The sequence below is a fragment of the Periophthalmus magnuspinnatus genome, chromosome 7, assembly GCF_009829125.3.
Source record: "Periophthalmus magnuspinnatus isolate fPerMag1 chromosome 7, fPerMag1.2.pri, whole genome shotgun sequence".
NCBI classification, from domain to species: domain Eukaryota; kingdom Metazoa; phylum Chordata; class Actinopteri; order Gobiiformes; family Gobiidae; genus Periophthalmus; species Periophthalmus magnuspinnatus.
The window spans coordinates 10,957,930-10,984,761 of NC_047132.1; the positions used below are offsets into that span (position 1 = coordinate 10,957,930).

Consider the following 26,832-nt stretch of genomic DNA (forward strand, 5'->3'; position numbering starts at 1 on the left):
GTGACTTTTTTTTTAATATCGATGCCTGCTCAAGGGAGGAGGATCTAGTTTCGACACTAGTTTTAGTATAGATTAGTATCCGATTTTCAATACTTTTCACAGCCCTAATCCTTAGTGACGAGTTTCACCCAAACCCCATTCATTTTAAGAGGCACCATTTGTTTTTTAAATAGCCTGTTACCCGACACTTCCCTGCAGGCATTGTTCACACCTTAAAACCAGAAGCAAGTGTTAGTTTCACACAAGCCCATACCTTTCTGTTCTGTTTAAATAAGTAAATCTTAAAGACTGTACCTGAAACAGCACTAGTTCATTTTACACTGTGAGCAGAAGTCCAAACATATTCCTCACTTCCTAACACACTCCGGACATCAAAAAGAGTGGATATTGCTGTCATGATACAGCTAACAACAACTAGCATGCTAACAGTGTACTTTGTGATTATCAGACAGTTAATTAGAAGTACACAGAACACAGTGTCTCTCTCAATTTTGGTACTAAGTTACTCAGTTAGTAAGTAGTTTGTAAGTTTGTTGATTGTAAACTGCCGTACTGATTTAAAACTTCATAATATTAAAAGGTCCAGTGAATTCTCATTAAAACTGGCCCCATCATTACAATAGTTTTTATTGAAGAAAAATGGCTATGTAAGCTAACTACACTGAATAATAGAGCGAGCTAGTAGGGCCATTAAAGGTTGAATGTTTACAGTTTCAGTGTAGTTAGCTTGTTTGTGTGTGACTGAATCTGTCCCCTTTCCCCCATGTAATCCTGGCTGTGTGAGCTCTTGCTGACGATTGGAGGACTGTTTTCCCGCCCGGCCAATCCTGTGGCTCACCTGCAGCTGCCACCCCTCCTTAAGGTAGGCAAGGCAAGGCAAGGCAAGGCAAGTTTATTTGTATAGCACAATTCATACACAAGGTAATTCAAAGTGCTTTACAGAATAAGAAAGACATTAAAATCACACAAATCAAAACATAAATAATCACAAATAATCATCATAAAATTACCATTAAAAGAGAAGAGTGCAGAATAAAAACCTTTCAGTCATACACACAGCTAAACAGAACAGTTTTGATGTCAATGTCGAAGCCTGTCTCACATCTTCAGGAAGAAGAACCTGTTCCAGGTTTTAGCTGCATAAAAATGAAATGTTGATTCCCCATGTTTAGTCCTGACTCTGGGCACCAGCAGGAGGCCGGTCCCTGAAGTCCTCAGAGTGTGGATGGTTCATATGGCACTAACATGTCGGAGATGTACTTTGGACCTAGGCCATTAAGAGACTTATACACAAGCAGAGCTGCTTTAAAGTCTATTCTTTGAGCCACAGGAACCAGTGCAGAGACCTGAGCACAAGACTTATGTGCTCATACTTCCTGGTTCTAGTCAGGACCTGAGCAGCAGCGTTCTGGATGTACTGTAGCTGTGTTAAGGCTCGTTTGGAGAGGCCAGTGAGCAGGCCGTTACAGTAGTCTAATCTACTGGAGACAAATGCATGGATAAGTCTCTCTAAGTCTGGCTTTGACAGTTTACCTTTGATTTTTGCAATGGTTTTTTAGGTGGTAAAAAGCTGCAGATGTTATTGATTTGATGTGGCTGTTAAAGTTCAAGTCTGAGTCCATTATTACCCCTAGGTTTCTAGCCTGATTTGAAGGTTTTAGAGAGAGAGACTGGAGGTGACTGCTGACACTTTCTCTGTGTTTCTGTGGGCCAAAGATGATGACTTCAGTTTTGTCTGAGTTTAGCTGGAGAAAGTTGTTTCACATCCACACACTGATCTGTTGGATGCAGTGGCAGAGTGAATCCACTGGTCCATATTCACCTGCTGCAGTGAGACATAGATCTGAGTGTCATCTGCATAGTTGCGGTAGGACACATTATTGCTGTGTATTAACTGTCCTAATGGCAGCATGTAGAGATTGAACAACAGGGGTCCCAGGATTGACCCCTGGGGCACCCCACAGGTCAGGGACATTTTATCTGAGACACATTTTCCAATTTCAACAAAGTACTCCCTGTTTTCTAAATAGCAATTGAACCAGTTTAGTGCCGTACCAGAGATGCCCACCCAGTCCCCTAGTCTCTGTTAGAGGATCCCATGATCCACAGTGTCAAAGGCAGCACTCAGATCTAACAGGATCAAGACTGAGACTTTGCCTGCATCAGTGTTCAGGTGGATGTCATTTGTCACCTTGATAAGAGCAGTCTCAGTGCTGTGGTGGAGTCTAAAAACCTGATTGGAAGACATCAAAGGAGTTGTTAAATTCGAGGAAGTTAATAAGCTGTTGGTAAACAACTTTTTAGAGGACTTTGCCTAAAAACGGCAGATTTGAGATCAGTTGATAATTGTTCAATATTGTGGCATCAAGACTGCTCTTCTTTAGGAGAGGCTTGATAACCGCAGTTTTCAAAGCACTTGGGAATGTTCCAGATTGAAATGACATATTAACTATGTGAGTGAGTGGTGACAGCAAACTCTTGAGCACAGACTTTAGAAATTTAGTGGGTTGCATGTAGATGAACTCAGACTGGTGACAATCTCTTGTACAGTTTTATCAGTTACAGGTGCAAAGTGTCTAGGTGGGTGCTGAGGTGTTATTTGCGTTGTGGAATTGATGGCATTTTTAATACCCTGAACCTTGTCATTAAAGAATACTGCAAACTCACTGCACTTACATGTGGAAATTAGTTCTAACGGCAGTGGAGCTGGGGGGGTTTGTTAATCTGTTTACCGTCGCAAACTGGACACGAGTGTTGTTACCGCAACTTCCAATAATGTCAGAAAAATACCTTTGCCTTGTTCTACATAAACTGTGGTTGTACATGTGCATCTTTTCTCTGTAAATCTCATAATAAACCTGGAGCTTTGACTTGCGCCATTCCCGCTCGGCCCTCCGGCACTCCCTTTTCTGTGCCCTGACCGAGTCATCATTCCTCCATTATCTTTCACCATTTTAACCTTCATCGGGGCAATGGTGTCCAGAACATTCAAAACACTCGAAGTTACAGAGTTCAACAAATCATCAACATTAGAACATGAAGCATTTTCAAAGTGTATCATTTCCATGAACAGTGCACCTGTTTTATCATTTGTGTGTCTCCTTCGAACAACTGCAGGACCAGCTGCTGGTTTGGGAATAACAGACAGGTCAAAGAAGACACAGAAAGGATCAGACAGAGCAACATTTACCACATTGGCATTTGAAATATTTACTCCTTTTGTAATGAGCAGGTCCAGAGTGTGTCCTCTGTTGTGGGTGGGCTCGCTGACATGCTGAGTCAGACCAAAGGTTTCAAGGACAGAACGGAGCTCTTTAGCGTTTCTGATAACTGCAATTTTATATCTGTCTATTTTGTCGTGTCATTACTGTGGAAGTGACTCTGTGTTTGTTTGTCATGTAATGTAAAATTAGTTTCTTATCTAATCTTTATTACTCTTTTGTTTAAACCCTGCACATTACCTTTTGTTTATTTTACCTTTTACAACCCTGTTCATTAAATTACTTCTTTACGTTACCTTTTTTCCATCTTGTTTTTTTTGTTATGTCCCTGACTCTACCTGAGCTGGGTCATAACACATGGTTAAAAGCTCCAAGTCCATTTTGATGACTTAGAGGCTTAGAGATTCAACAAATATCAAGTGTAGCTCCTTTCACTACAGTCTCTTGGTGCTTTTGATATTTCCCATTGAACCCTGTTTTCACATAATACAGGATTACTTGAACATACACAAATGAATAAAAAAAAATATAACTCTGAGTAAACTAACGAGGAGGAGAAACCTATTTTAAAACCAATTGCACAGTTAAAATCTTTTATTAAAGCAGACCTATAGTGCTATGACACCCGTGGATCATTATGTTATAATTTGCAGATTTTAAATCACAATATCTATATAACTAGTCCTCTGACTTCCAACAACGATTAAGAAAATAAAATGTAAGAACGATGTAAGTACGTCACAGAGGGTGTGTAACGGTGGAGGTGAAAATGGGGGTTGATCGCAAAATGGCATCTTGTAAATAATTAAAGATTACTTGAACATGCACAAATCACTCCAAAAACAACTTCAGAGGGTGAATGAGAAGAAACAACTATAACATGGTTAAAAGCTCAGTTTGCAGAATGGGCCTGTTTTAATTTTTTTTTAAAAGGCACATAGGCTAATCGATACAACGCAGATCACTTTGCCTCCCCTTCAGCTGGAGACTTTGTGGTCCTTCAGGTTTTCCCCTTGTGGCCCATCTTCTCAATGACATCCAGATGCTAGCATGGCTTTGACTGGAAAAAAAAAAAAAAAAACTATGAGGGAGGGCCAGGAGTAGGTGGGTGGGTTAAAGATCCCACATTATAAGAGTATCAGCTCAGTACAGACGTTCACATGAGGACGGTGCAGTTTACATAGCCTCGGATAAAGCTGTGATCACAGAGAGAGGGAGCACACGAGAGGGAGAAAGGGAGAAAGAAAGAAAGAAAGAGAGGAGGAGGACCGGTAAATTAATCTGAGGTGAGCTGCAAATATTTAACCTTTTTAAAACTTGGGTAATAACAGAGCACTGCAAAAAAGGCATTTGTTGTTATCATTATTATCTACCTTGTTTCATTTTTCTTTTCTCTTTAAATTTAAAATGTTAAAAACAGGAGCAGGTGTGAGTATAAGCAGTTGATTATTAAGTATCCAGTTTTGTATGTCCTTGAGATGTACAGTGTACAATTCCAGTTTGAGTGCGGCCAGTTTTTTGCCACTATGTAATTTTTCTACTCCACCTGTGTCCATGGCGATGTTATTCTTTTGAGGGGAATTTTGCACCTTATCTATGTTTTTGATGATCAGAGGTGTTTTTAAGGCTCATACTCCTTGAAAAACATGTTTCCATGATGATAGCTAGGTTTAATGCTATACTGTGCAACATTCTGAGCCAAACAATAACATCTCCATGATCACTTGTAGATGGCAGACTACCAGAAAAACTACATAATCCTTCTTTAAATCAAGATCTTGATCTCCAGGCATTTCATTTTTGCAGTGTATTTAGTCAATCTGTCAATCACACAAAACACACAAATATATTGTAATTACAGGCGGGGAATTTTAATGGGACTTTAAGCTAAATATAAACAGGTTTTTAAAGATGTCTAGACATGCATTTCCTGCAGAATATAATGCTGTGGAAGTGTGGCGATCATATAAGTGTGAGAACAAGCTCTGATGTTATGAAAAACTTAAAAAAACTCTATAAAATGTGTAAATCTCTCAAATTGCGGTTGTTTATGATGTAATACAAAATCCATGCGACAAGGACTTTGGCATGTTTATAGATAATGGCGGTTACCTAACTGTTCTCAGAAAGCGTGAATGTACATGTTTTTTTCTGTGGGGCAAATGTAATCACAACAAAAAACTCAGTGACTCAGTAGAAATTGTGCAAAAGTGTAAAGAGGCAGAAAATGATCTGATTATTAGAACATGTTTACATTATCTGGTTGTTTTACAGATTTTTTATACCAAATGACTGTGTTACACTGCCAAATTCTTCGCTCATCCTATCACTAATTAAGAAAATAAAATTGGAGAACAAAATAAGTGCGTCACAGTGGGCGTGTAACGGTGGCGGTGAAAATGGGGGTTGATTGGCAATGTGGTGTCATGAAAATAAGTCATTAAAGGGTATTCAAACCTGTAAGAACCGCTCTAAATACAGCTCTAAAACTGTGGATGAGAAGAGAAAACAACTATAACATGGTTAAAAGCTCTGCAAAGTTGATTTTGCGAAATAGGTTTGCTTTAATACCTTTTGTCCACATAAAAGTACAGGGAGTCCAGAGTGAGATCAATGAATGAGCTGTGACCTGAACAAACCTGCGTGAACCCTAATGCAGAGAGGGCAGATGCTTTTCCCGAGGGCCATAATCCAGGGCTGGGCCAACACGATCACTGGGCTCACTCCGCACCAAGACTCCAAAATATCAGTTGCGACTCGTCTTTGATCTTTGTCCAGGCCTCATTTTAAGATTATGATGTTTTTTTAGTAGCTACGACTCAAGATTTTCTCCATGATCGGAAATCTTACATCGCAGACACCCAAAATCATGCAGTGAAAAAGCTTCTTGGTGGGAAGAGTGCTACAAAATGCCCCTATGTGCTCTAATCTAATCTGTCAAAGGAGTGCCTCACCTTCTTTACATTCTACATTACCTTTACCTGTACTTTTACCCAGGGGAGCCGATGAGGGGAAAAAGGTTGTTGTTGTCCCGGGCCCAAGGGTTTTACGGGCCCACAATTGTATCTTCATCCTATTAATTTATAATAGAGAGGGGCCCATGTGAGGCTTCAGTCGACGGGCCTGACCTTACCTTCACCTTATCTTCACCACTCCTTCAGATATAATTTAGTTTTTATCTTTTTTTTTTTGCCTACCCTTTGAAAATCTGTGTGCATTTTTTAATGTTTCATCCTTCAAATTACATTAACACCAAATTATAAATTAGATGTTGCGTCCCGACAGTTACTCTTTAAGTTACTCTTACTTGAGTAGTGGTTTCCAAAATACTTTTTTACTTACTTGAGCAGTTTCTTGGTCCACGACTTTGTCCTTCTACTTGAGTAATATTATTTTGAAGTCACGATACTGTTACTTAAGTCAAATTTTTACCAGGCCTGTCACGATAACAAACTTTGAAGCATCTTGCTGAATCTTGCTACTGCTGATAGAAATATTACGAAAAAAGGATCATATTGAAAATACTTTATTCCAGTGTCACAAAGCAGGATAATCCCAAATCTGTTTTTACATAAATCATATCCTTAAAAGGCATGAGCTGCATTCAACACTCTACAGCTCAAATCTTAAGTTACATAAAAATGGCATAAATCTCCACACTATCGCAAAGAAAAAGTACCCACGATAAAATTGAGTCTCAAAATATATTTTTCAGCAATATTAAAAAAATAAATTCAAATCTGTCAACTGGACAAAAAGTTGTAGGAGTGAAGCAGCTTCTTCAATTCTGGTCAGATTACAGGTGGTCACTGCCTTATATTTGTCTGAAGGGAGGAGCTAACTACACTGAAACTAACACACCTAATGTTTACAATACAAAACGTCTTCATTCCTACAACTTTTTGTCCAGTCGACAGATTTGAAATGTTCTTTTACTATGGATCATTCCTGGATAACTGAGGGATTGCGCAGACATTTTTCCAGGTAAAGTATAAATTGAATAATAACGTGTTGTAATTCTCATAACTTTTACCTGTGCTTTTCTTTGCAGGATGGGGTGGCATGCTCTGCTCCTACTCCTCTGGGCCCTGCCTCTCTGTGACAGTGGGAAAATCCTGGTCTACCCCATCGACGGGAGCCACTGGCTAAACATGCGCGTCCTGGTGGAGGCTCTGCACGCTCGGGGGCACGAGATCACGGTGCTACGCTCCTCCACCAGCTGGTACGTGTCCGAACACTCCCCCTATTACTCCTCCATCACCATCCCACAGTCGCGGCCTCAGAACCTGGAGAGCGAAGACTTCATGGCGGGCTTCCTCCAGAGGTCCATCGAGATCAGGAAGAACCGCGGGTCACTCTGGGCCCTCATCGACTTCTACAAAAACCTGTTTGAGATGATCAGAGAGAACCAGGAGGTAGTGGTTGAGTTTGTGGTGACTATTTTTGAGAATAAAACTCTGATAAAGGAGCTGAGAGACACGGGATACGATGTGTTCCTGACTGACCCGGCATTTCCAGGTGGAGTGCTGTTGGCTCATTACCTAAAGCTGCCCACTGTCTTTAACGTACGATGGATCTTTAATGGAGACTCACACTTCATCCTCGCCCCCTCCCCTCTGTCCTTCGTGCCTCAGCTCTTCTCTCAGTACACCGACAAAATGAACTTCTTCCAGCGACTGTCTAATGTGTTTTACCACAGTGTCCTGGTGTATATGTTACACTACGTGTCGAACCCTCCATACCAGGCCGCATGCGATCGATACTTTGGCCCTGGGACGGATGTGGTGTCCATGATGCTGGGAGGAGACATCTGGCTCATGAGGATTGACTTCACCTTTGACTTCCCCAGGCCCACCATGCCAAACGTGGTGTATATCGGGGGCTTTCACGGCAAGCCCTCTAAACCTCTACCTGCAGATCTGGAGGAGTTTGTGCAGAGCTCAGGAGAACACGGGGTGATCATCATGACTATGGGCACTCTGCTTGGAGACCTGGGCCCTGAGAGGTCAGAGGTTGTTGCGGCAGCGTTTGCCGCTCTGCCGCAGAAGGTCATCTGGAGACACGTCGGGCAGCGGCCCGTTGCCCTTGGCAACAACACAAGACTGGTGCAGTGGATGCCTCAGAACGACCTCCTCGGACACCCCAAAACCCGATTGTTTGTGACGCACGGAGGGACCAACGGTCTGTACGAAGCTATCTACCATGCGGTGCCCATACTGGGCATCCCACTCATCTTTGACCAGTTCGACAACATGGAGCGAATGAAAGCTCGTGGAGTGGCGGAGTTTGTGGAACTCACAACATTAGACACAGACATTTTAGTAAAAGCTCTACAAAGTTTATTAGACCCAAAGCAGCCATATAAATCCAACATGCTTAAACTATCACAGCTGTTTCATGACAAACCCATCAAACCTTTGGACAGCGCAGTCTTCTGGACAGAGTTCGTCATGAGACACAAGGGGGCGCCACACCTGCGCTCAGAGTCGTACAAACTGCCCTGGTACACATATCACTCTCTGGATGTCATAGCTACAGTCCTAGCAGCAGTCCTGCTGACTCTCTATACAGTCTATGTGTTTTGTCGGTTTCTTATTCGATCTCTGATGAGAGTTAAAAAGTCAAAGATTGAATAGGGATCAAATAGAATTGTACATTTTTTTTATTTACTTTATCAGCCTCTTAACATTTCAGTGAGTGAGTCTGGTATCAATATCACAATGGCGTCCAAGGGAAATGTTATTTAGTAGTAGAGCATTCATCAGTCCACTGGGGGTCACTGTTGAGCAGAGCATGAGTCTTGCTGCTTATTTGTAAATAGTGTTTGTGGAGGCATATGAAGACTTATGTAAATGTTCTAGCCAGAAGAATAACTCAAATTGGTCATTGCAGCTTTTATTTATCTTTGAGTATTTTTTGTTAATTTAGGCCATGACATGTTGAAGTTAAACATTTTGGAAATACATAAATTAAATGATACACAAATTTTGCCCAGGATCCAGAATACACACTTCAACAATACTTTATGAAGATGTGTGTCCAGTCTCTCTGTTGTAGATGGGAGTGATTGAAGAGTCACAGGGAACTGAAAAACATGTGTATTTCTGCAGAATTGATGAGCAAGGCTTTAAACTCTTAATCTGAGGTGAAAAATACAGAGAGATAACAGTTTGGTTTTGTCAGGCAATCACAAATTACCAAGTGCAGGAGCAAAACTGAGTGGTGTCATAGTTCAACAAAACGGAAAAAAAAAAAAAAGCCTGCACTTGTATCACTATATATGAGCGTAGAGTGTGTGGGGTTTGAGGTGTTGTGGCTTTCCGCTCTTTGATAAAATGTAACCTGCTGCAAAACATATTGTTCAGGCCTGATGTATGTTTTTATCAATCTTTTTATGTATTAAAATGAAACTAACTGAAATAAAACAAAAATAAGTACAAACTTTTCAATCTTTATTAAAGAAAACTAAAAAATAAGCCCTAAGAAGAGAGAATGATGCTAAAAACAATAGCAGCTTGTTCCAAATTTGGTGAGGAAATTTGAGCTCTGAAATAAATGATTACACTAGATGACATCATGCAGTGTGGGAGCTGTGTAGGAGAAAAGTGAAAACACACTAAATGTGTAGCATTACTTAAAGCTAAAGTACAAACTTCTGTTTTCCTGAAAAAGTGAATTGTAAAAGCAGAACTATGTAATAAAACAGGCAGGATGAAACTGCAAACACTATGATGCTTTGGGATAAGAGCTGTTCTAATGCTGTGCAACTGGCCGAATATATCTTGCATGTGAATCCTAAAAGGTTTGTGAGAGATACTAGTTAGATTTTTAAAGACATACTATAATTAATTTTCACAGTTTGAAAGTCAGGTACCCATCTTTAAGCAAAGTTATATTTCTTTTCTTTTTCTTTTTCTATTTTTTTTTTTTTTTGTTATCAGGAAAATATTATCTTATGGTTATGTCTCAAAAATTCAGTTCACCAGGACTGAACGTTACATTCTTTCTGATGTTATTCATTTCCACATTGTTACACCTGGTCCGTAGTGTGTCCTGGTGTAGCGTGTCCTGGTGTAGTGTGTGCTGGTGTAGAGTGTTTCAGTGCGACGTGTCCCAGTGTAGTTTGTTCTGGTGTAGAGTGTTCCGGTGTAGCGTGTTCTGGTATAGAGTTTTCCGCATGTTCCAGTGTATCATGTTGCTGTGTAATGCGTTCCGGTGTTGTGTATTCCAGTCTAGCATGTTCAAGTGTAGCGTGTTATGGTATAGAGTGTTCCAGGAATAGTATGTTACAGTGTACAGTAGTGTGTTACGGTGTAGAGCATTTCAATGTAGCGCATTCCGATGTAGAGTGTTCCGGTGTAGCGTCTCCTACTGTAGGTGTTCCAGTGTAGGGCGTTACAGTGTATTGAGTTACGTCGTGGCGTGTTACAGTGTAGCGTGTTACGGTGTACCGTGTTACTGTCTAGCATGTTCTGGTGTAGCGTGTTATGGTGTAGCGTGTTCTGGAGTAGCCCGTTCCTGTGTAGCATATCTCTGTTGAGTGTGTGCAGGAGCTTGTGCCTGTGAAGGGTGCCCAACAATGGAGGACATTTTGTGGCTGTGAAGGACACTCCGAGTCCTCCCCATGAGCGTCCGAAGTCCAGAGGAGATCTCCTCACTCACATGGAGGTACACCAGGGGGTTCAGGGCAGGGTTCAGACACACCAGGCCGCGGCCCACCTGCTGAGCCACGTAGACGGGGTTGAACCAGCCGTAGCACTGCCTCCTCTTGGACAGCACTCTGGAGTACAGGTTGAGGTTCCTGAGGACGTGATAGGGAATGTAACACACAGAGAAGAGCAGGATCAGAACCAACAGCAGCCGCAGACTCCTCCTCTTCAGCACACGGTCTGTGACAGAGGGAGGGCATCAAGTTCAATTACTTAGGTACATTAGCTTCAAAACAAAATTTGCACCATAGGTAAAAATCCTCCAGCTGAGGTATCGCTGACCTAGACTAGCTCAAGTTCTGCAGATGGGTACTGTTCCTGACAACTTTAACCCCATTGAAGGATGGGTCAAATACAGAGGACAAATGTCCGGGGCAATAAACTGTACCTTACCTTTCTTATCCATCGGTTTCAGCATGATGAAAACTTAGGATAGTTGCCACAGACACTAGCAAATAAAGACTATTGTATCTAACTATTATATCTTTTGTATCTTTTATTTTTGAAGAAACTGTAGCCTACTTCATGAGTCATTTTATAAAGATATACTTTTATTTCCAGTTACGTTACCCAGATTGGCATTACCAGGGTCAACAGTTGTCAAACAGACCTAATAATAATATTTTAAGCCTTATTTAAAGTATGCTAAAAGCACTGATCTGAATTATCCACTGTATAGACACTGATCTGTGGCCCTCCGTGCCTCCGTATTTTTCACGATGTGGCCCTCGGTGAAAAGAGTTTGGGGACCCCTGGTCTATATCTATCTATACTCTCCATTGGGTAGTCGAGGGTTCGTGGGAGTTTGTCCAGCCAGTCCACATGTACTGTGTGGATCTGGAGAAGGCATTCGACCGTGTCCCTCGTGGTGTCCTTTGGGGAGTGCTCCGGGAGTATGGAGTCCGGGGCTCTTTACTAAGGGCTTTCCGGTCCCTGTATGACCGGAGCAGAAGCTGTGTCCACATTGCTGGCAGAAAGTCAAACCTCTTCCCAGTGCATGTTGGATGCCACCAGAGCTGCCCTTTGTCACCGGTTCTGTTAATTGTATTAATGGACAGAATTTCTAGGCGCAGCCAGGGGCCAGAGGGGGTCCAGTTTGGGGACAACAGGATCTCATCTCTGCTGTTTGCAGATAATGTTGTCCTGATGGCTTCTCCGAGCCAGGACCTGCCGCAGGCACTGGGGCGGTTTGCAGCCAAGTGTGAAGCAGCTGGGATGAGAATCAGCCCCTCCATATCTGAGGCCATGGTTCTCGACTGGAAAAAAGTGGCTTGCCCTCTCCGGGTGGGTGTTTAGTCCTTGTCTCGAGTGGAGAAGTTCAGGTATCTCAGGGTCTTGTTCAGGTGGATCGGTGCAGCGTCTGCAGTGATGCGGTCACTGTGGTTGGACTGTTGTGGTAAAGGAGCTGAGTCGAAAGACAAAGCTCTCGATTCACTGGTCAGTCTATGTTTCTACCCTCACCTGTAGTCATGAGCTTTGGGTAATGAGTGAAAGGACGAGATGGTGAAATGAGTTTCCTGGCTGGGCGTTTCCTTAGAGATAGGGTGAGGAACTCGGAGTAGAGTCACTGCTCCTCCACGTTGAGAAGCACCAGCTGAGGTGGCTTGGGCATCTGTTCGGGATTCCCACTGGATGCCTCCCTAGGAAGGTGTTCTGGGCATGTTCCACTGGGAGGAGGCCCCGGAGAAGACCCAAGACATGCTGGAGGGACTATGTCTCTTGGCAGGCCTGGGAATGCCTTGAGGTCCCACCGGAGGAGCTGGAGGACATGTCTGAGGTGAGGGAAGTCTGGGAGTCCCTGCTTATACTGCTGCCCTTGCGAACCGGTCCCAGATAAGCGGAAGAAAATGGATGGATGGATACTTTGGATGTATACTTTTAAATTTTTACTTTTTTAAGTAATGTTCTGTTTAAAGGTGAATATAGGTGAAAACATATTTTCTAAGCACTCTTACCTAAAATGCAAGACAATACAGATTCCTTAAATATGCATGACTGACTCAAAATGCAACTTTAAAGGATCCATATCACACTATTATGTTATAATGTTTCCTCATCACAAACATACCTTGAGTTATGTTTTGTTTCATTCACACGTTTAACACACAAACCCTGCATATTTAGGCCGTGTTCATTTCTCAAACAGAAAACACTCAATTCCACTTTGTGATGTCATGTGCCAATAATTTAGATAATTTCAGCCCTGGAATTGGCCATCTCTACTGAACTAAAGGTAAAGGGTAGCTGTGAACTTGAAAACTACCACTATATGACATGACAAGGTGGAACAGAGCACGGTTAAAAGGTCTTAAACTAAACATTGTTTTACTTGAAATCTGTCTCTCTGTACCCACCTGTATCAGTGGAGCTGGAGCCACACAGCCTCACTATCACATGAGTATAACATCCCAATGTGATCAGGAACGGCAAGCAGAACCCAGTCAAAGTCCAAGCCAAGCTGTATTTCAGATAACCCTCTACATAGGTGTTGGAGGTGCTGTCAAAACACTTCTCGGCACCTTTTCGGTAAGTTTTGGCAAAGAACATGTCTGGAAGGCATTGAACACTCACCAAAACCCAAATGATAGCCGAAGCAACCACAGAATGAGACGCAGTCAGCCGCCCCATTACCCGAACTGGATGGACAATGGCCAGGTATCGAGACACGCTAATGCAGGTGAGAAATCCAATGCTGCCATACAAGTTTATGTTAAAACAAAACCGAGTAATTTTGCAAAAAATATCTCCAAAAATCCATTTATTCTTCTTCAAGTGGTAGACCACCAAGAAAGGCAGAGTTAGAAGGTAGAGAATGTCAGCCAGGCCAAGGTTCAACACAAAAACATTGATGATTTTTAGTTTAGTCCAGTTTTGCAGTAAGGTTTTGAGTCCGATCACATTTGCAGTAAGGCCAATGATAAATACCAGGATGTAGACAGGTGGAAGAAATCTACCTGTGAAGTCAAAGCTAATATGAGGGCAAGTGGTCTTGTTCATGATTTGTCCTCGTCAGAAAAGTATTTAAGTGTGAGACTATGTGGTTAGGCAATGGCATTTTAGCTGAGATCATTACGAGAACTGCTTCCTCTTCCACCCAAATATGGTTTTAGAAAACATGTGGCCTTAGGACACCACTTAATACTGATAAAAGAACTTGCAACTGGAATGAAAGTATCATGTTTTATCTTACATTCCTTTGGTGAAGCACAGTGACCACTCGTCATCATAGGAGGAAATGCATTGTATGTATCTGTTTAAAGGTGCACTATAGGTTTGTCAAAAATATTGAAAATCAGATCCTAATCAACACTAAAACTAGTAGTGAAACTAGATTTGAACAGGTATCAATATTAAAAAAGTCACAATCACAGGACAGTAATGAACCTTTCCTGACTAGCTTTAGAATGATCATTAATATTTCAGTGTTGTGCCACTGGGATAGTTTCACTTCTGTATTTAAAGTTCTTGTGAAATAGACCTGTGACACTTCCCTGGCACTTTTCCACTTTTCTCAATATTTCCACTGAAAAATGTATTTGTTTCTGTTTCTTCTCGTTCTAGAGAAGATCTGTGTGGAGGAGTGAGCCAAACTCCCTCCTGCAGTGTGTGCAAACCTGGAGAAAAACTACAGGAAACGTTTGACCTCTGGAATTGCACACAAAGGCTAATGTACCAAATATTAACATTGATTTTCTCAGGTGTTCAAATACTTATTTGCAGCAGTAACAAATAAATTATTTAAAAATATTATACAATGTGATTTCCAGATTTTTTTTAGATTATGTCTTTCACAGTGGACATGCACCTAAGACGAAAATTTCAGAGCCCTCCATGATTTTTAAGTGGGAGAACTTGCAAAATTACAGGGTGTTCAAATACTTATTTGCCTCACTGTATTTGTTTAAAATCTATGGCAGTGAGTAGGTAATTAATAAAAAGGTCTATCTCGTTTTTGGCAACAGGAAATCGGAACTTGGCCTTACTCTTTGAGGATTCACCCTTTCTGATTATTTGTGATATTACTTGAGCCGTGTATAACAAAACTGAAAATGATTGTTTATCAACTATTTTGAGCACAGTAGAACATCTTAATTAATCCATAATTTTCAGCCTCTGTTGGATGCAGAGAGATGGTTTTCTGCTGGTACATACATTCATCACACTGTAGTGTCACAATACTTAGGAGTGAACCCCCCTTCAATACTCTGAACTGCTGCTTCTTCACTTCCTCAGATTACTGGTGGACACAGCTTTATATCTAGGTACACTGAAACTATCTAGTTACACAGAAACTAACCCACCTTTTGTTTACAATACAAAACGTCTTCACTTCTACAACTTTTTGTCCACCTGACAGATTGGAACTGGATCTGGAAGAGTGGCAGAGTTTGTGGAACTCATAACATTAGACACAGACACTTTAGTGAAAACTCTACAAAGTTTATTAGACCCAAAGCAGCCATATAAATCCAACATGCTTAAACTATCACAGCTGTTTCATGACAAACCCATCAAACCTTTGGACAGTGCAGTCTTCTGGACAGAGTTCGTCATGAGACACAAGGGGGCGCCATACCTGCGCTCAGAGTCGTACAAACTGCCCTGGTACACATATCACTCTCTGGATGTCATAGCAACAGTCCTAGCTGCTAACTCTCTATAGAGACTCAAAGTGAGTCGTTCAGCTGCACACAGGAAATAGCTAACGGCAGATGCGCTCACGACTTTAGGTTGCGGTGTGCGGGGTCTTCGCTGTCATATCCCACTACAGCTCTCAGGGGTTTGTAAGATCTAAAGTCTTACGATTCGCCTCATGTCTGTAATTTGCACCTTTTGTTGCACAATTAAAAATCATTTAGGACTGAAAAATCCTGTAGCATGTGACGGACTTACGCTGAGTAAAAGCTTTGATTCCTCTTTCCACTTTGAGTAAATACACAGGTGACAAAGCTTTATGTCGACAATATGAAACGATTTGAACATTTGTGTTTCTTGCAGCTCCTTCAGATATGATTTATTATATCTAATTTGTTTCTGTTCTTTGAAAATCCCAGATTTTGTGCAGTATTTAATGTTTTGTGCTTCCAATTACATTAACTTCAAATTCAATCGGATGTTAAAGAAGAGGCCAACTGTTGAGGCTTCAGTTACTCTTACTGGAGTAGTACTTTTCCCAAATACTTTTTAACTAACTTGAGTACATTTTTGAACCACTACTTACTACTTCAACTAATATTATTTTGGCTACTGTACCTACCTCTGACTATCTTGCCTCGGCTGCAGCTGCTCTCTCAGTTCTTTAGGGTGAAGTCAACAGCCCATAGCAGCACAGTGCAGGGTAGTTTTTGGCCGTTCATTGTGGTTAGGGCATTAGAATTCAGTGAGATGTGACACAATCTTAATATCTAAATGTCACGGTTTGAAACAGGACCCAAATGCAGAGCACAGAAAGGCAGTCAAAATGATTTATTTATAGTTAATTAAGCTGCTGGGGTGACTAGGAAGGCCGGCTGGCGAGCAGGACTGGCAGGTAGGATCTGAACAGAGGAAAAAACACTTTCAAGCTAGAATCCAAAAAAATTCAAAAGATCCAAATGACAATCTACTAGTAGTGCTGATCAAACAGACTGGTGAGGAGTGGCTGTGAAGCTGCTCTTCTTATACTCGGGGTAGATGGACACCAGATCTGAAGTTAGTGCACGCTTCGTTCATGGCCGATCTCCACGGAAACGCATGGCACATTTGCTGGCCGCATTCATGTCGGTGCTTGAAATAGGACAGGCCTTGTCGTGGTGAAGTGACGCAAGTGCCCTTCAAATGCAGCCGTTGAACTGGGACATGCTGTGTGACACTAAAGGTTATTGGTTTTCCGTGGCATTATAATACTTTAAACTTTTCGTAGTTTAAAATTATGCAGGAGAGGAGGAATTTCATACAATTTACTGGTTAAGAAAATGCAGATCTTTTGACCATGAGATTAGAATGGAAAATGAATGGACCCTTTCCCAACTAAAAATAAAACATTTTCACATTTGTGGATTTTATGCTGGGATGTTTCTTTCAAAAGCATCTCCCATTGCCTTGTGGAGCTCAACAGTCCCACCCACTTCAATGTCTCAATTTCCAATAATTGTTTTAAGAGACATTGCAGAGGGTAACCAGCTACGTGGTTCATAATATAGACTCTCTTGAAAAAAAAAAAAAACATTGAAAGCTATTTAGTTAATTATTTAAAATCTGTTTAAGAAACTTCATGGACTGCAAAGTTATTACATCATTTCACTAAATCTTGTGCATAAATTTGCTTTTTGTACTGTGTGTGGGGGCAGCCCTATATTTGAAATGATCTCATCAAATTCAAAACTACCATAAACCCAACCCTGTCTCTGCAGTGAAAGGATCCTGTGGCGTCATCTCAAACCACAAAAACAGTCAGGTTCAAGGATGCGTACAGGAAGTCTGCACACATAGATTCTCAAGTTGATGCTGCGCAAAATGGAACTTAACAAAATTTCAAACAAAACCTTCTGCTTTTTATCAGACATAACTTTCTCCGATAGATTCCTTCCTCCTGTCTACATCCTCGTCTTCATCATCGGCTTGGCTGCGAACATATGGGGACTCACGTTTTTACTGCAAAACTGGAAGAAATTTGGACACATCAACATTTTTGTCTTCAACATGGGACTTGCTGATATTTTGTACTTGCTAACTCTTCCATTCTTGGTCGTGTACCATTTTAAGGAGAGAGAGTGGATTTTTGGAGACACTTTTTGCAAAATTACGCGGTTTTGTTTTAATATAAATCTTTATGGTAGCATTGGATTTCTCACGTGTATCAGTGTGTACAGGTACTTGTCAATAGTCCATCCGATGAAGGCTTGGGGCAGGCTCATTCCATCTCACGCTGTAGTTATCTCAATTATAGTTTGGTTCTATGTGGGTGCGCAAACTCTTCCAGATATGTTTTTTGCTAAAACGAATACAAATAAAAAAGGCAAATGTTATGACACCACTTCCACTGCTTTCGTAGAGGATTATCTGAAATACAGTTTGGCTTGGACTTTGACTGGGTTCTGCTTGCCGTTCCTGGTCACGGTGGGATGTTATTCTCATGTGATAGTGAGGCTGCGTGGCTCCAGCTTCACAGATACAGGTGAGTACAAACAGATATTTTTTTTATACAATACCAGTGTTATTTTAAAGGCACTGAACCTGGTCTTGAAGCGTGAAAAGCAGAACTAGTTCGTTTAAATGGTTTGCAGCAGTCCAAAGCTATTCCTCACTTACGTTATGCTCAAAATTATTCTCCTCATAAGCACTTTTCCCAACTCTCAGAGACTAAAGCAGAGTTTTGCCATGGCGGTAAAGCTAACAACAACCAGAATGCTACTGCAAACTTCCTGAATATCGGACAATAATGCACTTAATGATCACACGCAGATGGTAGACAGCAGACGTATTTTGACCTCAACAGCTGCTTATACAATACATTTGTACAGGGGAAATTTTGCTTAAATAGATGTGAAGAAATCGGGTACAGAACCTTTTAAGTTCAAGTAAGGTGCTTACATTATTGTCCTGTGTGTATTGGTAATTGATCCTCTGCATCCTTCAGTGCCCCTGGTGTTAAACCTGTCAAGAGCAAGGACTCATCTCCAGATCTGGAGCTAGTCTTGGTCAGAATTATATTAGCTGAAGGATTTTACCTGTTGTGCATGTTTTGTGTTGTAAGTAAATGTATCCCAGTAGTAAATACACCTGAGTAATTGTACCTGATGCTCCCCCTCTGTCACAGACCGTGTGCTGAAGAGGAGGAGTCTGCGGCTGCTGTTGGTTCTGATCCTGCTCTTCTCTGTGTGTTACATTCCCTATCACGTCCTCAGGAACCTCAACCTGTACTCCAGAGTCCTGTCCAAGAGGCAGTGCTACGGCTGGTTCAACCCCGTCTACGTGGCTCAGCAGGTGGGCCGCGGCCTGGTGTGCCTGAACTCTGCCCTGAACCCCCTGGTGTACCTCCATGCGAGTGAGGAGCTGTCCTCTAGTCTCCGGATGCTCCGCAGATCAGCTGGACTCCTGTGTCTGCATCCAAGTGACAATCATGTTAATAGTACACATGAGGTTTGTTTGCCCGACCAGCCAGTCGCTTCTACGTTCTGTTAGAACAAGACTCTGGAATCGACAAACCTCCAACAAACCTAAATTGTAACAGTCTAACCACAGCCAATAATTTGTTTCATGTGTTTCTCAAATGCAGAAGACATCTCTTGAAAACTCTTGCATCGTTCCAAACAAAATATATCATTTCTTTTACCTGAAATAAATAAGAGTTTTCTCAGTCCTCTGTGTTTTTTTTTTTATTTTTTACGTGTAAGCCACCATATCTGTTTTTACCTGCACAAAGCATGCGTCTCTCTGATTGGTTAATCCACATGTAAGTCAAACCCTTTGACATTGAGGAGACAGGATATGGTTCCAGACCCACTCATCTTTGTAAAGTTTTGTCAAAGCGAGTTGTTCTGGCTGGACAAGTAACATTAACATTATAATCTATTGATTAGGCTGAGAGTAGTTTGAAAAGAAACAAACCTATATGCTTTTTTTCTAAACACTGTTCGTTTGTTCAACATTATGTGATGACTCAGAAATGTGGATTGTCGATAAATAAAATCACAAACTAAAGTTAAATCTGTTTTTTGTGTTTATTACATTGATCTGAGAGAGTTAGCTGTTAACAGACTACAACATCTGCACATTAGTTGGAGCACATCAAGTTTTCGCTGTTTAATTAATTCAATTCAATTCATTTATTTTTGTAACGCCCAAAATCACAACAACAGCTGTCTCGAAGGGCGTTCATGTTTTGGTTGATGGGGGAAACCGGAGTACCCGGAGGAAACCCATCCAGACACGGGGAGAAACATGAAAAACTCCACACAGAAAGGCCTGGGCGACCCGGGGATCCAACCAAACCCTCTTGCTGTGAGACATGAGTGTTGCCACTCAGCCACCGTGCTGCCTACACACAAAAACAAAACAACAGGAAAAATCAGACAAGACAAGAAAAATCGGCCAGGCGAGGAGGAGGAAGACCAGACGAGGAGGAGGAGAGCCGGGCGAGGAGGAGGGCCAGGCGGGGAGGAGGAGAGGGTCCAGCTGTCATCGGGGCATCTGAAAGAGTTACACTCCACAGGGGGAGTGGGACAGGGGACAACATGTGAATAGCATTGCTGATGAGAAAATAGGACAAAGCAGAGGATAGTGCTCAGGTTGCCATACTTCCCCCAGCTAGTTATCTCCTACTGCAGCTTATCTTATCCCGGGTTTTAATGTCCCTAACTCCCTCACTATGTAACCTGGTCTATACCGAAGAGGAAGGTTTTAAGCCTGGTCTTAAATACAGAGACTGTGGGGGCCTGTTTAACATCAGCAGGGAGTTGATTCCATAGTACAGGAGCTTGGTAACTGAATGCTCTCCCTCCCACTGTACTTTTGGACACTCTAGGAACCACTAATAGTCCTGCATTCTGAGAGCGGAGTGCTCTGTTTGGCTGGTACGGGACAATAGCATCTTACAGATAGGATGGGGCCATACCGTTTAGGGCAGGGGTCGGCAACTTCGCTTGGCTTCGGGCCAATTTTTTTCAGCGCCCACAGGTGGCGGGCCAGATGGTAAAGGTATTGGCTTACATATATTTATAAATACATAAATATGAATTACATGCATTTTAACTCACCTAAAACAGCCAATTAAAAAATCCTCGGGCAAAAGCTTTTGCTCCTTTTATTGTGGTTTTGGTAAGAATTATGCCTTTGTTGAACATGGTAATATGGATACTAAAGGCGCACAGTATCGGGTAGAGCTATGAAAAACTTTTCACTTTAAGTTTTTACCTCATTTATTCAGGTCTTTGTCTCATGATATTAATTAAAACTAATACTTTTGTGGTTAAAATGTGTGGATTTAAACAAGGATAAAATCTTTCTAAGACGGTTACTTGAACCAGGAAGCTGCGTAATTATTGCTTATCGTCAAATCTCTCCATCAAAATTCTTTTCTCACGCTGTCTTCTTGTGACCATCGCTGCGATTTAGCTCTGCCTCGAAGGTTAAACTACGACAGGCTTTTAGTCGTGCGTAATACCGCACTAACGGCTTCCTTACTCCGCATTTGGTGCCGTAATGACCTGCACCTTTACGCACGACTGTGGGAGAGCTGTAGGACTTGGATGATGCCAAGTGCAGCAAGGATCGTGATAAAATCACAACGTAAATGAAAAATGTTTAAAATTGACATGGCTAAGTGGATTTATGTTGTGTCAAACATGAGCAAAGGTCGGGAACAATAAAACCTGACATGCGGACAAAAAGCAAGTCCCCACCCCGGTTAAAAGAAATCTTCAAACTGAGTATTTTGACAGTTTTGTGATCAAGTGATTTATTTTAATAAAATAGGGAATTTTGAATAACTAACCACAGAAGTGCAAGAAGGCTATAGCGTAACGGGTACACATTCCTTGAGCTGCGCGCAGTCTGCACGCTTGCCTCACCAGATGTCCAAAAACAGTTAGCCACGATTTTGACTGGTGAAGGTGTATGTACACACCAGTTCATTGTTTGCTTTTAATGTTGTGTTACATGCACATCATGGGCAGAGGAATGCCCGTAGCAGTGCCCACATAACTTGGTATTTGTCGTAACGGTGGGTGTAGCGGACCAAAGGATGCAGACTCGGGGAATATTTACGGTATTTATTAAAGAAATGACAAATGGTGCAGTTGGAGGGTTGATCCGGCAGTGAGCAGGAGGTGAGGCACGGGCCAGGATCCAGGAGCGGAACGTGGAGCGCAGCGGAGATGACGATGCGGGCAGCACCAGGGCAGGACGCAGAGTGCTAACCAGGGTCCGGGGTCGCGGAATGCAGAGATAAAACAGACAGTACCAGGGCTGGGAAGCAGGGTGGAAGCAGGGTCGGAGCTGAGCCGGGAGCGCTGGAGCTGAGACGGTCCAGCAAGCTGGGTGGAGACGCACATACGATCCGGCACCGAACGGGATGAGGCTGAAACGAAGATGAACCGGCACTGAACAGGGTGTAGAAACGCAGATGATCTCGCCCTGAGTGTCTGGTCCTGGCTCCTCTTATACACAGCAGGTGGTGGTGATCGCGCTGATGAGCTGCAGGTGCGCGCAGGAGGAGCCAGGAGCTCAGCCCAGCTCGGCAGGTGAGGGAGGGAAGGAGCAGGACAGGAGGAATAACGTGGAGCAGACGGAGCGGATCATGACAGTATTAAAGAATCAATGCCGGAAGAAAGTCCAAAATCCTCTGGCGGGCCAAAAAAAATTGGCAAAGGGCCAACATTTTCCCGCGGGCCGGACGTTGCCGACCACTGGTTTAGGGCTTTGTATGTCAGGAGGAGGACTTTGAATTTGATTCTAAGCTCGACAGGAAGCCAGTGCAGATATTTTAGTACAGGACTGATGTGGTCTCTTCTTTTAGTTCCTGTTAGGACTCTGGCCGCTGCATTTTGGACCAACTGGAGGCTCCTTATAGTACTTTTGGGGCAGGCGGCGAGCAGAGAATTACAGTAATCAAGTCTGGAAGTAACAAATGCATGGATGAGTTTTTCAGCATCGTTTTTAGGTAAAATATTTCTAATTTTAGTTATATTTCGCAGGTGAAAGTATGCGGTTTTACAAGCTAGGTTTATATGGGCTGTGAATGAGAGATTTTGATCAAATAGGACTCCAACATTTTTTACAGTAGGGCTAGAAGCTATACTCACATTGTCGAGTGAGATTATCTGGTCCGACAGAGAATCTCTTTGACCTTTGGGACCAACAACAATGACCTCTGTTTTTTCAGGATTTAAGAGCAGGTAATTCAAGGTCATCCAGGTTTTGATGTCCTTCACACAGGCACTGAGTTTATCTATTTGATCAGTCTGATTTGGCTTCATTGATAAGTACAGCTGAGTGTCATCAGCATGGCAGTGAAAATTAATGCCATGTTTTCTGATAATGTTTCCCAATGGCAACATATACAGAGTAAATAGGATTGGACCAAGCACAGATCCTTGTGGAACACCACAGGCTACTTTAGAACAGGGAGAGGTGCTCTGGTTTATACTAACAAACTGGTACCTATCTGATAGATAGGATTTAAACCATTTGAGGGCGGTCCCTCTGATTCCAATGTCACATTCTAACCTCTGCAGTAGAATGTTGTGATCAATGGTGTCAAACGCTGCACTGAGGTCCAGTAGGACCAGGACTGAAGCCAGCCCGTTATCAGCAGCTAGTAGTAAGTCATTTGTTACTTTAAGCAGTGCAGTCTCTGTGCTGTGGTAAGCTCTGAATCCAGATTGAAATTTTTCAAATATATTATTGTCCTGCAGGTGGCGGCAGAACTGTTTCACCACCACTCGTTCTAGAATTTTGGAGAGGAAGGGAAGATTAGAGATAGGTCTATAGTTGGCTAGTTCATCAGGATTTAGGTTAGGTTTTTTCAAAAGGGGTTTAATCACAGCATACTTAAAGGACTGAGGAATGTAGCCATTTTCTAACGGCATATTTATTATGTTATGGATGGAATCTATTATTAGGGGGAGGGCTTCTTTGAGGAGTCTGATTGGAATAGGGTCGAGCATACAGGTTGATGGTTTTGACGACATGATGGCTGAGGTAATCTCCACCTCATCAACAGGAGTAAATTTATCTAATATTATTAGAGGATCCATGTGGGATATTGGCATTACAGACTGGATTAGCTCAGAGCTGATTTTTGGAGTAGCTTTGTTGATTTTGTCTCTAATGGTTGTAATTTTGTAATCGAAGAAGTGAAGAAAGTCATCACAACTAATGTTCGAGGGGATAAGAGACTCATTAGCAGTGTGGGAGTTTGTCAGCCTGGCTACAGTGCTGAACAGAAATCTGGTGTTATTTTTGTTTACTTCTATTAGATTTGAATAGTATCTAGTTCGAGCTTTCCGCAGAGCGGCCTTATAAGTGAGCAGGCAGAGCTTCCATGCCTTCAGAGACTGCTCAGAGCACGAGCGGCGCCAAAGCTTCTCTATGCGTCTTACATGTTGTTTGAGTGTCCTGAGCTGTAGCGTGTACCATGGAGCCGGAGGTCTTGGTTTAATGCTTTTCTGTTTTAGTGGAGCTACAACATCGAGAGCAGATTTTAAGGTGAGCATTGTTCTGTCAACCAATTGATCAGTGACAATTGGATTAAAATTATTATCATTGTCACATGACACATCTTTCAGTAATGGCTCAATAATTTCTTTAAACTCTGTAATCGATTTATCTGATAATGTTCTATTCATTATACTTTTTTTCTGTGGGGCTGGATAGTCTTTTAATATAAATTGAAAGGTAATTAAGAAATGGTCAGAGAGTATAGGGTTTTGAGGAAGGACAATTAGATCATTAATCTCAATACCGTAGGTTAGAACGAGATCTAGAGTGTGATTGTGACAGTGAGTCGGCTTATTCACACTCTGGGTGAAACCGATCCCATCCAGGAGTGCGCCAAAAGCATTACTGAGGCAATCACTGCCGTTATCAACATGTATGTTGAAATCTCCAACTATAACAATCCTTTCCCAATTCAAGACTAAACTTGAAATGAAATCAGAAAACTCTGTCAGGAAGTCGGCATATGGACCAGGAGGTCGATAAATTATTATAAATATAACAGCTTTTTGGTTTTTCCAATTGGGGCACGTAATGGAGAGTGCGAGGCTTTCAAAGGTGAGGTAAGTATAGTTAGGTTTGGGGCTGAGAATTAGACTGGAATGAGAGATGACGGCCACACCACCACCTGGACTTGTGCTCCGGGCACTCTGAAAGTTCATGTGACTTGATGGTGTAGATTCGTTTAGTCTAACATAGTCATTTTCCCGAAGCCATGTTTCAGTTAGGGCTAACAGATCAATATTAAGGTCGCCAATTAGTTCATTTATTAAAAGAGATTTGGAGGAAAGAGACCTGATGTTTAGCAGTCCACATTTTACACACTTATCATTTTGTTTATTTGCGGCACATTTATTTATTTTTATTAAGTTATGAGATCTGACAGCTTCCTTGTCAGAGTTTAGAAGTGTTTTTTTGTGTGCTTTTTGTATGTGGGGCACGTGGGGCACACACGTGCATTTAACATAATTGAAATATCAGTAAATGTTATAAGTGCAGCTATTTATATTAAAGTATATTTTTCACAAACATCTCCACGGACCCTTTGTGATGATATAAGGTGAAAAGTAAACGAGATATCCACATATTGCAGAGTTAAGGCAATCTATACTCTTTATTTACTCTTTAAAATCACACCCGTGCCAGGTAAGGGCTACTCATGTTTAATCTGGTCAGTTTTATGATAACTCATTGTCTACGATTTCATTTAAAGAGCTTGAAAGAGTCTGAAATGTGGTAATTATCTCTCTGTCAACAGCTCAAGCTAAGGTAAGTGGCTAATGCTAGCAACTTTACACAGCAACAGTTATTTAGGAGTTTTATTCATAATCAGGATCAACAGTGCGATAAACCAGCACTTCTATCTGCTTCATTCAATTGTGTTGTGTCCAGTTTAAGATCTGTTACCACGCTGTCTAGTGACCACAGAAGCCCACTACTACTTTCAAGGTGCATTGTGGGAAATTTTGAGTACACTTTTCTCACCAACAGGAAATTCTGACACCACTAAAAATGTCATGAGCTCTAAATAGTACCCTAAGTATCGAACATAGACTGTATAAAGAAGTAGACTAACATTTATAGGTTATAGGAGCTAATTTGAAGCCGAGATCCATATTTGGTATTCCGACTGTGAGTATCTTAGCAACCAAAAAGCCAATCCAAGGCAGCTAATTTGTCTCTTATTAATGTTCATACCTTGAGTGACAGACAGATTAGTGAAATAAAAGTCAGGATCATGAAGAGCGAGTTAAAACGAACATTTTAAGACCAAAATGACAAGTCTGATAGCCGCGGTTACAAAGAGAGAGATGACAGTTTTCTAATGTAAAGTGAATTGGAGCAAGAGTCGATGGAGCCAGAAGTGCGCCCATGTTCACTTCCTATTTGGACCGTGGCGGCTAGCAGGTTAGCTATGTCCATTTATGTATACAGTCTATGGTAGGGAATAGTGTGGACATTCAGACAAAGCCCAGAATGACTAAACTAGAAAAGACTAGGAAAGATTTTTAGTGGAATCTTAAATCTAATGTTGTTAACTATATTTACAGAATGAGTAATCCAACTTAACATATACACAAGCTCTGGTATCTTCAGTTCACATGGTCTGGATGGAATACTGATAACAGATGGAAAGTCTTTGATGCAGAAAAAAACAGTTCCTCTTACTGATACCAAAGAACATTTAAATAGAAAGAGGAAATGTTGAGCTAAATCAATCAAAACAGGATACACTGACCACGCACCTGAGATATGTGTCAAACAGTGAAGAGTTGCAATAAAACACTCGCCTGGCAAATCCAGTCTGTATTTTTTACAGAGATTCATATCAGTCTGGTCTCCACATCCTCTGTTGCATCTCAAGCCTGGTCAAACGTGATCGTCCAATCAGATCTATTTTTTTTTTCAGTGACACGTGAAACAAAGGAGCTCATTGGCCACCTCATCCATTGACTCTGCAGAATTACGTGATGTTTTAAAGCCTCCTATGATATTTTTCCCCCTTTATTATTTCCAATACAGACGGATCATGCATGTCCCCGATTGGCTAATCCACCTGTCAGTCACGTCCCTTTGAAAACAGAGAGATTCACCAGTGACCAGACTCACATGTGTGTAAAGTAATGAAGAAGTGTGTGCTCTGAATCCGAGGCAAATAAAACACAACATTCAAAAGCAAGATATTGAGACAACGCAATGAGTTA

General features: G+C 41.7%; 3 protein-coding genes across 4 annotated transcripts; 2 read left to right on the forward strand and 1 right to left on the reverse strand.

The window, feature by feature from the left end:
* Positions 1–4,379: 4,379 nt before the first annotated feature.
* LOC117373471 (UDP-glucuronosyltransferase 2B4-like) lies at positions 4,380–9,461 on the forward strand. Of its 2 annotated transcripts, XM_055223243.1 has the most exons (3): positions 4,380–4,507; positions 7,132–7,205; positions 7,273–9,461. In XM_055223243.1, exons 2-3 carry the CDS (start codon positions 7,159–7,161, stop codon positions 8,855–8,857), a joined length of 1,632 nt encoding a protein of 543 aa, XP_055079218.1. In that variant the 5' UTR covers positions 4,380–4,507; positions 7,132–7,158; the 3' UTR covers positions 8,858–9,461. The 2 variants fall into 2 exon arrangements, with proteins under 2 accessions (XP_055079218.1, XP_033825405.1); XM_033969514.2 differs by lacking the exon at positions 7,132–7,205 and having other exon boundaries at positions 4,397–4,507; positions 7,273–8,895.
* A 290-nt stretch (positions 9,462–9,751) lies between these two features.
* si:dkey-78k11.9 (P2Y purinoceptor 1) lies at positions 9,752–13,946 on the reverse strand. Its single transcript, XM_033969515.2, has 2 exons — positions 13,285–13,946; positions 9,752–11,110 (listed from the first exon to the last, which is right to left on the reverse strand). Exons 1-2 carry the CDS (start codon positions 13,925–13,927, stop codon positions 10,707–10,709), a joined length of 1,047 nt encoding a protein of 348 aa, XP_033825406.1. The 5' UTR covers positions 13,928–13,946; the 3' UTR covers positions 9,752–10,706.
* A 3,441-nt stretch (positions 13,947–17,387) lies between these two features.
* On the forward strand, positions 17,388–19,403 carry LOC117374181 (P2Y purinoceptor 1-like). Its single transcript, XM_033970360.2, has 2 exons — positions 17,388–18,086; positions 18,729–19,403. The coding sequence occupies exons 1-2, from the start codon at positions 17,414–17,416 to the stop codon at positions 19,091–19,093; spliced, it is 1,038 nt and encodes a 345-aa protein (XP_033826251.2). The 5' UTR covers positions 17,388–17,413; the 3' UTR covers positions 19,094–19,403.
* Positions 19,404–26,832: the final 7,429 nt, after the last annotated feature.

Bases quoted from the DNA above. Each gene is read 5' to 3' on its own strand.
- LOC117373471 (XM_055223243.1), top strand. From the start codon at position 7,159: ATGGATCATTCCTGGATAACTGAGGGATTGCGCAGACATTTTTCCAG. The intron at 7,206-7,272 runs GTAAAGTATAAA...TTTTCTTTGCAG, and splicing joins TTGCGCAGACATTTTTCCAG to GATGGGGTGGCATGCTCTGC.
- si:dkey-78k11.9 (XM_033969515.2), bottom strand. From the start codon at position 13,927: ATGAACAAGACCACTTGCCCTCATATTAGCTTTGACTTCACAGGTAGA. The intron at 11,111-13,284 runs GTGGGTACAGAG...CCTCTGTCACAG, and splicing joins CTCCAGCTCCACTGATACAG to ACCGTGTGCTGAAGAGGAGG.
- LOC117374181 (XM_033970360.2), top strand. From the start codon at position 17,414: ATGCTGCGCAAAATGGAACTTAACAAAATTTCAAACAAAACCTTCTGC. The intron at 18,087-18,728 runs GTGAGTACAAAC...CCTCTGTCACAG, and splicing joins CTCCAGCTTCACAGATACAG to ACCGTGTGCTGAAGAGGAGG.